At 41.4% G+C, this 11,922-nt stretch overlaps 1 protein-coding gene across 1 annotated transcript in view; it reads left to right on the top strand.

The window, feature by feature from the left end:
- The first annotated feature begins 41 nt into the window (after nucleotides 1-41).
- Acadsb (acyl-CoA dehydrogenase short/branched chain) overlaps nucleotides 42-11,922 on the top strand; it is a 47,757-nt gene continuing 35,876 nt past the window's right edge. Inside the window, exon 1 of the mRNA XM_048455192.3 lies at nucleotides 42-169. Coding sequence (XP_048311149.3) covers nucleotides 128-169 — 42 coding nt within the window. The 5' untranslated portion in view covers nucleotides 42-127. The remainder of the gene's footprint in view (nucleotides 170-11,922) is intronic.

Raw genomic sequence — 11,922 nt, 5'->3', positions numbered from 1 at the left:
CGGTAGTGGGCGGGGACTCCAGGGGGTGTGTGAGGGGGAGGATGAGCAGGGGTGGGCGGGGCCCGAGTTTGCCCCACCCAGAGTGTCTAGCCCTGAGGCTTAGCTGGCTGACCTGAGCAAGACGAGGATGGCGACCTCTGCGCTGCAGCTGTGCCGGGCCAGCGGGCTGGTGAGTGGGTTCGAAACGACAGTCTCGGGGGGTCCGGGGCGACACTGATCCGGGCTACGTCATCTTCTCCTGATGGTCTAGGGGAGCTCTGGGCCTGGGGGCTGTCTCCTCAGACCTTTCACTTGCGGGACACCGCCATCTCGATTTCCTTCAGGATCGGTCCCAGCCTGCTTCAGCTTCTTTGGGGAGGGCAGGTGCGGCAGCTGGTAGGCAGAAGGAAGGGGCTGGTCTAGAAGCTTTGGCGGAACAAACACGCCTGGAATCGGAAGGCCGCCTCTGCAAGATGCCCTTTGCTAAGACCATTATTGAGTCCAGACAACCTGCAAATCTAGGGTCCTTGGAAGCATTTTGCAGAAATGTCACCTCTCTCGTGCCACATTTCCCCGGTGATTATCACTTTTTTTTTTTTAAAGAATTAAAATCTAGGCCTAGTCTTCGAGTCACCCTCTTGCCTTCAGCAGCCCAGCTGGAAAAGTTGGAAGGGACCTTATACTCCTGGAACTTACCATTCAGGGAAAGCATTTCTTCAGCTTTATCTCACTGCTGTGAACTGAGCGGCTCCTTTGGAGGGTCCGACGTTAGACTCTGAGGATCCCAAGAGCCCATTCTAATCCCCTTCCCCAAACTAGAACTGAGGCGAGCCTCTCTCTCACCTGGATCTCTCTGGCCTCCTGTGGTTCCCCTAGGCTTTCTGGTCTTGGAATTAGACTGATACTCAGCCCAGTGCGGAAGACAGACTGTATTCCAGACTAACAGAAGACCCTCATATCGGAGTGGACAGTGGCCAAAAGAACCACTGTGGAAGCCTCTATTTTTTAGCTGGACTATATGATGTGTTTCTTTGGGTCTCTGAAATAGACAGCTTTCCTAGAGGGTGTTTTTCTGCTCAGGTGATTCACGAATTCCATAGGATCAACTCTTAAGGAAAAGGATAATCGAATGAATGCCCTTGCCATGGTGGTGGTGGTTAACTGGAAAACCTTCAGCTAGAGAATAGTAATCTATTTTCTTGGGTAGATATTAAGTCTCAAGTCAGATAAGACGCGGATCCCATTATTTGGGGGATAGAAATTAAAATCCTGCAGTATTCATTCCTGGTTTTATAAGCTATTGACTAGGCAAAGGATCCCTCTTCAGAGACCTTAAAACTTGCCAAAAAAACTAATTATCTAACATTTGTGTTTATTTTGGATCTCTGTAGCCACACAAACGGTTGACTCACTCAAGGTGTCAGGATCAGCATTGCCACACTTACCTTGTCTGCTCTGTGCCGTCCTTTGCCCTCTTACAGCATGCTTTCCAAACCTTTCGTACATTTGGACACACTTGCGGTTGTCAGTGCAAGTAGTTCCTTGGGACTTTATTGTTTGCTTTTTAATATGTCCTTTGCATTTAGTGCAGCGAATCAAAGGTTCCTCTTTTCCTCCAGCCTCAAGCCTGGAGGCGGCAGCACGCCGCACCTCTTTCCTTTGTCTCACATTATAGATAATTAATGTTATTGGATAGTCTTACAAGTTTTGAGTGTTCAGAAAATTAGTGAAGGTAGGTTAGTGTATTGTCACAAAGGAATAAAAGTAGGTTCTCATGGCTGTTATTTAATACTGCTTTATAGTTGTTGCTTAATAATAATGTCTGGGGTTTTTCTATTTGATCCGCGGTTTACATAACCTACATGTTCTTGGGGCTCTTCCAGCTTCTGATCCCACTTAATTTTCATAAACATCTTAACAAGTAACAGCTTAATTTGGGGATGTAGAGATTTTATACAACGGATTAGTTGAATTTGGCAAACACTACTGCTGCTACTCCTTCAGCGGAGGCCGCACAGATGTATTTTATTCGGATTTCTGCACTTGTAGTCCTCAATAGGTTTGGGAGCCCTTTTTCACAAATTAGCATATTTTACTGAATTTTCACTGTAGCGTGGTAGTTAAGAAACTAGATTCTGAAGCCAAGCTGCTTAGATATAGAGCTGCTTGGTTATAGAGCCCAGGCTCTGTGGCATAACCTTAGTCAGGCTCTGTGGTATAACCTTAGTCTCAATTTTCTGATCTGTAAAATGGGGGGAAAACTGATAGTACCAATTATGGGGTTGTTGTGAAGACTAAATGAGTTCGTATGTTCATGTAAGACCCTTAGAAGAGCCCAACATCTACTCAGCTTTCAGTAAATGTCCTTGCTGCCATGTATGAGACACTGGGTGCTATAGCCAATGCAATATGGACTAAAACATGTATGGTCAAGAGTTCTATCCTCAAGGTTTTAGAACTACATCTACCTAAGCACATGTCGCGTAGCTCTGGAACAAACCCTAAGGAGTTCACAATGTATCCCTGAGTTCAGAGGACAGAGCAATAACGGGGATTATTACGGGGTAGAGAGGCTCCTTGGATACTGGTTTTAGACTCTAGGAGGAAAAGAAGAGTGCTGTAACAGAGAATGATGCTAATTTAAAGGATTTGGAAATTTAGCCTTTAGGGTTATGCAGTGCTATTGAGGTCAAGAGCCTCAGGTGCTCTTTATCACAGTTAACTATATAGATCGCTGCGACAGAGAGTGACAGAGTAGAGAAATGAGCCAGGGCAGTGGCATATACCTGTAACTCCCCACTCTAGAGACAGAAGCAGGAAGATCGAGAGTTCTAGGCCAGCCTGGGCTCCATGACAAGACCTTATCTCTAAACAAACAAGGTACAGAAGTGTAAGCCTAGGCTAAACTTAGTCCCTATTCACGGACAAACTGAAAGCCTGGCATCTGCTAGGGATCGGCTAGAGACTGGGGCAATATTTTATATCTGTGATTTTCATTCTTTCTGTGACCCCTCTGAAGTCAGTATTAGTGATTTCAGTTGCAAATGAAGACTTCAGAAGCAACGCCTAGTGCTTCGAAGTCTCCTGACATTCAGGTTCCTCCAGTAGGATGCTCTGCCTGCCTCTGCTGCTGGTCTTTTACATTCTCACAAATGGATCAGAAGCACTTTGCTTGTTGTAAGTTCTGGAGTCAGGATGCTGAAGTTTGAATTCTATCAAACTTTAGAAAGTGACTCCCCACTCTCCTTCCACTGCCTTTTCTGCAAAGGGGGAGAGCAGTGGATTAAATTAGATATTATCTACTGGGAGTAGATTTTTGCATGCGGTTAAAAACTTGGTAAACATTAGCTATTGTTACAGTCAAAACTCCTTACCAGTAACACTGAGAGGAATGGGAGAAAGTTATCTTTATGTAAAGTACATGGGCAAGTTATGGAGATGTACTTGTTTACACCAGGGTACCTGACACCACTGAAATTCCGTTTTTAGCTGGGGAGATGGGGCCTGTGTTTTTTTAAAAGTGAATGACATGAGGAAACAGAGTATTGCTACTATTGAGGAAGTAGTATAGGCAGATAGTCTTACAGCAGATGGATCTTGGACTGACCACTCAAAGAAGGGGTGGCATAGGTTTGGGTAAAACAACAGAAGAGCAGAGATTAAGGCCAAGGAGATGTATAAATAAAAGTATCAAGATAGAGAAATACTCTGCCTGATTAAAAATAATATAAGAACAGCTAGTATGATCATGTTACAGAGAGACAGAACGTTTTCCAGTCTGCATCATGTTACAGACCTTTAGCTTCTCAAATCTGAGAAACTTCTCCACTATAGAAATCAGTCACAGCCGGGCAGTGGAGGTGCATGTCTTTAATCCCAGCACTCGGAAAGCAGAGGCAGGTGGATCTCTGTGAGTTCGAGGCCAGCCTGGTCTACAAGAGCTAGCTCCAGGACAGGCACCAAAGCTACAGAAAAACCCTGTCAAAAAAAAAAAAGAAAGAAAGAAAGAAAGGAAAAGAAACCAACCACAACTTTATTCTACCTTTTCCTGTGTGTCTGTTGCCAAAAAAATTACCCATAGTCCCAACTAACATTCCTTTGTTTACCAAAACGTGGGCTTGTAGAAAACATTTCTCTTCATCAATATAGAAATGACAGATTTTTTTTTTTAGATACAAATACATTCTTTTCTCTCCCTCTCTCTCTGTGTCTTTCTCTCTCTCTCATGCCAAGACCACCAATCATAAAAATCTTCTCTGGAAACTATAATCTTCTCTGAGGCTTCTTGCACACTAGCTGTCTTATTCCCACACTGAATTTCTTTCCTAAGGGCTAGACCAGGTTTCTCAACTTTGGCACTGATGGCATTTATAGCCAGCTCATTCTTTATTGTAGGGAACTGTCCTCTGTGTTGTCAACTACTTAGTGTCACCTCTAGCATCATAAGATACCAAGATTATGAATTTTGACTGCTAAAAATATCTCCAGAGATTGCCAGTGCTCTCCTGGAGGCAAACTCATCCATTGAAGAACCACTGGTATAGAACTGTGTAATGTATAAGGGCAGGAAATGGTGACTTTTTCCTTATAACCTTGTAGGTATTAGGGTAAGACAATATTCTTACTCCAAAGAAAATAAGATGATAGTTTATTCTGACCCAAATATGAGTAACTATAGCCTTCAAAGATGGATTCAAGTTGTTTTAAATGACATGTTCCGCTGTGAAAGAGATTGAATGATCTCTTATGTCACAAAAGAAAGTCTTAAGTAAGTTCATTTACCAAATACATTGGTGAAGACATCAGGTAAGTGGGTTGCAGCAGAAATGTTTGTTATAGGTTTCAAATACTGCCTTACAACATTCTTCCTTTAGGATTGGTGGAAGCGAGTGGTCTAGTAATTTTAGCAGTGCACTCCAAAAATTTGCTTGTTTCATCATCTTTTGGACCAGTCACTGTGACTCTTCTAGAAAATTAAGGCATTGTTAGGAACTCCTAGAGGCTAGAATGAAGAGCCAGAGACCTGTGGAAGAGAAAAGTTCAATTTTAGTAGCTTTGAAGAACAACAAAAGCAGAAGCTAGGATTTGTGGGTAAAGTGAGTGGAATGGAGAGATTGGAATTTGGAATATGGTGATGTGCAAGCAAGAAAAGAAAGAGGTAAAATCAAAAACGAGACAGGAGATACTTCAATCAGACCTTCAGTTGAATAGCTCTGATTTAATGAAAATTTAGCTAAAGGTCTATATAGAACTTTAAAATCCTTTAGCTATTGGAAGTACAGAATGCAACAGTGTAGCTATTGTACAATAGCTCCCCTTCCCTGTGACAGCTATGTCCTAAAACCCCAGTGGATGTCTGAAACAGAAGTATAAAACACTCAATATTCTAAGTTTTTTTTTAAGTACATACCTAGGGTAAACTCACCATTTCACTGCCAGAAAGACCTTGTGATTGTTTGAATGAGAGTGGCTCCCATAGGCTCATAGATTTGAATGCTTGTTCACCAGGCATGGCGCTGTTTAAAAGGATCAGGAGATATGGCCTTGCTGGAGGAAGTGTATCACTGGAGGTGGGCTTTGAGGTTTCAGAAGCCCAAAACTGGACCAGTGGCTCTCTCTCCTGATGCCTACACATCCTGATATAGAACTCTCAGCTCCTTCTCCAGCAGTGACTACCTTCCTGTCACCATGCTTTCTGCCATGATAAAAACTAGACTAAACAGAAACTGTAAACCAATTCTTTTATGAGTTGCTGTGGTCATGGCGTCTCTTCACAGCAAAATAGCGCTGACCAAGACAGCACTTGATAGCTTCCCTTTGGCATATTCAAATTGCCAACTTTTAAATTTTTCTGCTGCACTTTACAGCATTGTTAAATAAAACAAGGGATGTCCTGAGCAACAGCACTAAAACCCTCTGCTCCCCACCACCCCCCTAATGTTTGTGCTTCAGCTTAAGGGAAACTATCACTGCCTCTGTTGACCACACAAAGCCCAAGTAAGGTTATCCATACCTGTTCTTTTTCTTCTTCTTCTTCTTCTTCTTCTTCTTCTTCTTCTTCTTCTTCTTCTTCTTCTTCTTCTTCTTCTTCTTCTTCTTCTTCTTCTTCTTCTTCTTTTTGGATTTTTGAGACAGGGTTTCTCTGTGTGGCCTTGGCTGTCCTGGATCTCGCTCTGTAGACCAGGCTAGACTCAAACTCTCAGAGATCACCATGCCTCTGCCTCCTGACTGTTGGGATTAATGCATGCACCACCACTGCCTGACTTCCATCGCTATTCTAATGACCTGACAGAATCATCTCTATGTCTTATCTATATTTATATGCTGTGTTGAACCTTATCTCTCAAGTAGCATAAAAGCCGTGAAAATCATTGTTCTCATTTGGAAGAGATCTGCATTGAGCATCATTTTGCATTATATTTGGCCTTAAAGTTACATTTTTACATATAAGTGTTGACCTGAAGGACCTCCCCTTTGTATTAGTAGTTTGCTGTCACCATAACAAATGCTGGGATAATCAGCTTATTTTTTAAGGGGGTTTTAGTTAGGCTCACAGTTTCAGAGGCCTATGAGCAGACAGACTTGTTTCTTTTAGGTGTCTTGTGGGAATGCCAGGTGGTAATGGCAAAGAGTGCATGATGGATTTATATCATATCAGAAGAAGGAAGAGAGAAGAAGAAGGGGCTGGGGACTGACAGTCCCCATCTCTTTAAAGGTTCCTTTTAATAACATAATGTTGGTGATAAAGCCTTTAACATCTCAACTATAGCACTACTTCTACTTCATACTGGAATGCTTTTTGTACACATTCACATAACAGGCACAAATTATTTGACATAGATACAGTCTTAAATTTTTGCCACTGAGTTCTTCTGAATTGTTGAGTCCTCATAAGCCACACCAATTCCTGAAATTTTTAAAGCCATAATTTGTTTAATTACTTTTGAAGGCATGACAGTTTCTCAACTTTCTCTTCAGACAAATAGAGCTCTCCCTACAGTTTTAAGAGAAAATATAGCCAGGCATGGTTTCACATGCCTTTAATTCCAGCACTTGACAGGCAGAAGCAGGCAGATCTCTGAGTTTGAGGTCAACCTGGGCTAGATAACAAGTTCCAAGACAGCCAACATAGAGAGATATTGATGAAGAAGAGGAAGGAAAGGAGAAGAAGAAATAGATATGGATCTAGAGAGATGCCTCAGTGGTTAAGAGCATGCACTGCTCTTCTGAGCTTATTTCTCAGTGGTCAACATCGGGAAGTTTACAACAGTCTGCAACTCCAACTGCAAGGGATACTATGCTCTCTTCTGGCCTCAGCGGGTATCCACACGCACACGCAATACATACAAATTTTAATTTAAAAAATATGGAGCCCCCACATACTCTGTATCCAGTTTGTCCCATATTACTATCTATAGTACAATATTACATTCATGAAATTGACATTAATGTGAGCCACCAATTTGTTTCAGATGTTTGCTTATATATATATATGTGTAGTTCTGTAGCATTTCATCACATCTTTATTTGTATTTGTAGTACTACAGTCTAGCTAAAGATAATTCCAGCAACATAAAGATCTTCATTTCCCTCTTATAATCTCATAGTACCCTTACTTTTACTCCCCCCCCCCGGTCCTTAATTCATACCAATAGCTAATCTCTTTTCTAGCTGTATAATTTTATTTCAACAATGTTAGAGGAATGGAATAATTTAGTAACAGAATCAGTTTGGTACTGTATAGTCTTCTGCTGGAAGAGATGAGTAAAATATTTTTCTTCTACTCTTTAGATTCAGTGGCTAGCCCTGAAAATCAAAATTAAAAATACATATTAATAGTAGTGAGAAGCTTATTTTGTATGAATAGCAAGTATAAATTTAAAGGCTTAAATAAGCTTTCCCTACCAGGATTTCATGGTTTTGGTTTTCATAATGTTCGCTACCTGCAGTTAACTATGGTCTGAAAATATTAAGTGGATATTCCAGAAGTAAAGAACTCAGTTTTAGTTGCATGATTTTCTGAATAACATAATAATCTGTCCAATCCAGAACATGAGTTACTCCTTTGTCCAGCTGCCTGCATACATAAAGTATATGCTACCACTCCAGTAGATCTGACTTTTGCACCGTAGCGCCTGTGTTTGGATAAACTCATATTTTACTCAATAATGGCCCTAGAGCACAAGATTATTCATATGAAGGAGGAACTAAGGCATAAAACATGGAACGACAGATTGATCTTGGTGCTATATGACAATGCTGCTGAACATGTAAGAAAAATATCATTTTACAATATGCAAAAAATGTGAGTTCCAAACTTGGACACAAATATTCACAGCATCCAGAAGTGTAAACAGTTCATATGACCTTAGTCATGAAGGGTTAGTGTGGTGGTTTGAATAGGAGTAGCCCCCATAGACTCATGTGTTCAAGTGCTTAACCCACTGGGAGTCACACTATTAGGAGGTGTGACTTTGTTAGAGTAGGTGTGGCTTTGTTAGAGTAGGTGTGACCCTGCTGGAGGAAGTGTGTCATTGTGGGGGTGGGCTTTGAGGTCTCAGCCAGTTCTCTTCCTGCTGCCTGCACATCAAGATGCAGAACTATCAGCTCTTTCTCCAGCAACATGTCTACCTGAATGCTACGATGTTTCCCACCATGATGACAATGGACTAAACCCCTAAAACTGTAAGCCAGCCCCAATTAAATGTTTTTCTTTATAGGAGTTGCTGTGATCATGGTGTCTCTTCACAGCAATAGAAACCCTAACTAAGACAGTCACAGGTGGTACACCCTTACTGTGGTTAGAACTTATCTGAACCCCTAGCGTGGGTAGAATTATTTTTCCTCCTCTTTGACGTAGGGTCTCACTGTAGAGCCCTGGCTGCCCTGGGACTTGCCATGTAGGCCACTCTGCCATGAACTCACAGAACTCCGCCTACCCTGCCTTTCAGTGCTGGTATTAAATGCATGTATCACCAGCCTGGCCTATTCTTTTATTTTAAGATGAAGACTTCTGAAATTCAGCTTTCTAGAATATTCCCTTGCCCAAGAAGAACCTCTTGGGAATATGACTGGCATTAATCTCCTCTTCTATGGAGGTTTATGGTCATGAAGAAAATGTAAAGATGACCACTGACATTTCTTTATGCAAACATGGCCAGGCATGGTGGTACATATCTATAATTCCAGTACTTGAGAGACAGAGGCAGGAGGATTGCTGCAAGTACAAGACCAGTCTAGTCTACACAGTAAGTTTCAGCTAGTTAGTGAGATCTTGTCTCAAAATTTAAAAAACTAATAAAGTTTTTATTTTTAAATTTAATTATTGTATGAGTGTGTGAATTTTGTGTGGACATGCATATAGAAATCTCTTCTTTCTTCTTTTTGTGGGTTCTGGGAATTGAACTCAGGTTGCTGGACTTGTTCATCAAGTTCTTTACCCACTGAGCCTCTTGCCAGCCTAAAATCTTTCTAATAAGTGATAATTTTCTTCCTAAAACTCCATTCAAATATCCTACAGAAACGTTTTGTATTTTCAGAAGTCAGTTTACTCCTGTGCTATGGGTCCCAGGGATCAAACTCAGGTCATCAGGCTTGTTGGTATTGTGTGCCCTTAGCAACTGAGCCATCTCTCTGGCCATTATCTGTATTTTCTATGGAAGACATGTTTACTTCCTCCTTTTTATCTAAATTAGGACTACTGTAGTCACACACACACACACACACACACACACACACACACACACACCTTATCCTAGGGAGAAGGATTGATTCCCAGACTTGCACTCCATATGTGTTCAAAGGTGCAACTACTGCCTCTTATGGTATGTGCCCACTTCTAAGAATTGCTAAGTTGTTTTCCAGGACAGCTATATGAGATAACTCTTTTACCTTTAAGCTCCCCAGGTGATATGAATGTGCACTAGAGTGGTGGAGGAGCAAAGGGAACTTTCCTTTTCAGCCTCTGAATGTTTGGTAATCGAGTCTTCTGAAACAGACAATAAAGAGATGAACAGAAGAGGTGTACAAGTTTATTACAGATAAGAGGGAGTTGAGAGACAGAGAATCCAGGTAACTCAGATTTCAAGGGCTGGTACTTTGAGAAGACACCCTGCTGTCCGAGTCCCATCTTAGGGAAACCAAGGTATGTGAAAAGATTCATTAGAAAAGAGGAGCGGAGACCACAGTGGGCAGAAAGACTGTGCTCAGGTATATCCAGGCTCAATACTGTCTCAATCTCTCAACATGTCTCCTTCTTTTATGCCAGAACATCCTTATTAGAACAAGAACCTTTGTTTGCTAAATAAGTAATTCTTTAGTAGCCAAAATTATGGCTCCTCTCAACTACAAAAGAATGTCTTAGGCCATACATTAAATCCAGGGGTGTCCAACCTGTGACCTGCAGTTGTAAAAGCATACATTGATTTTGCATGACATTATGGTATGACATTGTTGTCATCTACAAAGTTCTTATTCAAGAATTATCCTATGAAGTTTCAAAAACATATTGCAGAACATATAGTGGAACTGGAAGATGCTCAGTGGTTGGAAGTACTTACAGAGGACCTGGGTTCAATCTTTAGCACCCATGTTGTTGACTTATAGCCATCTATAACTCTATTTCCAGGGAATCTGATGCCTCTGCTTCTTTGGGCCCCTTACATACACACACCTACACACAGACACACACATATACACACAATTTAAAAATAAACCTTAAATTTATATAAGAAAAATCTCACAATGTTTTAAGTATTTGATTTTCGTATTGGGCTGCACTCATGGCCATCTTGGACCGCATGTGGCTCTTGGGCCATAGGTTGGATACTTCTAAACCAAATATTTCCAATATGTCTGCTTTTAGTTTTAAAAAATAGAGCAGCAAATTACATGCTTTGTGTTAGATGATCCACGTTTTTTATTTAATTTAATTTTTTTTTCATTTTACATTCCAACCCCAGTTCCCCCTCCCTCCGCTTCTTCTGCCTCCCCACCTCCCCCCATCCTACTCCCTATCCACTCCTCAGAGGGGATAATGTCTCCCTTGGGGAATCATCAAAGTCTGGGATACCAAGTTGAGACAGGACCAAACCCCTTCCCACTGAATCCCGCTGGGCAAGGTATCTCACTATAGGTAATGGACTCCAGCAAACCAGTTCATGCCCCCAGGATAAGTCCTGGTCCCACTGCCAGTCGCCCCCCAAACAGATCAAGCTCATAACCATCACCCACATACAGAGGGCCTAGGTCGGTCTCATACAGGTTCCCCAGATGTCAGTCCAGAGTCCGTGAGCTACCACTAGCTCAGGTCAGCTGTCTCTGTGGTTTTTCCCAGATGACCCATATTTTGATGTTATCTGAAGTTTTCAAATGTTCTACCTTCTATAAACCAGGAGTGAGTTACTAGTTACTAAGTTCATGTCCTTATAAATTAACTATTCCTTTTCTCAGGAGTAGTTAACTTTGCTGTTAGGACAAAGAAGAACAAAAAGAAACTTTAAAAAAAAACAAAACAAGAGATCATTTTAGCCCATTGAGTAGCCTCAGTCGTAGGTGTCCTTTATGGTGAAGTGGTGGGAAACTGATAATATATTACTCTGGTGTGTGACCTCCAAAATTAGTGACGTTTTCACAGTCATCTAAAAGGAAGTAAAGCTAGAAGGCTTATTTGGGTTTCCTTACTCATCCCTCTTCCCAGAGAAGGAAGTGGGAGATGCCTGAAATTTTGGAGGACTACAATAGCCCCCCTCAAGTGCAAAGTATATTTTCCAAAATGCTCACCAGACACTCGAAGCTGTGGGTGTTAATGATGTATATAACGCCTTTCCTATCTTAAGTACCTTCCACACTTATTACTCTGTGGCCATTACTTTTGTAGTTTGAGGTACCACAGTAAGAGAAGGATGAATTTCTTATTACTTCTTCACAGTTTCATGGATCGTT

This window comes from Myodes glareolus, chromosome 7, assembly GCF_982192425.1.
Source record: "Myodes glareolus chromosome 7, mMyoGla1.1, whole genome shotgun sequence".
NCBI classification, from domain to species: Eukaryota; Metazoa; Chordata; class Mammalia; order Rodentia; family Cricetidae; genus Myodes; species Myodes glareolus.
The sequence above is the reverse complement of the archived record's forward strand: the minus strand, read 5'-3'. Positions and strand labels throughout refer to the sequence as shown.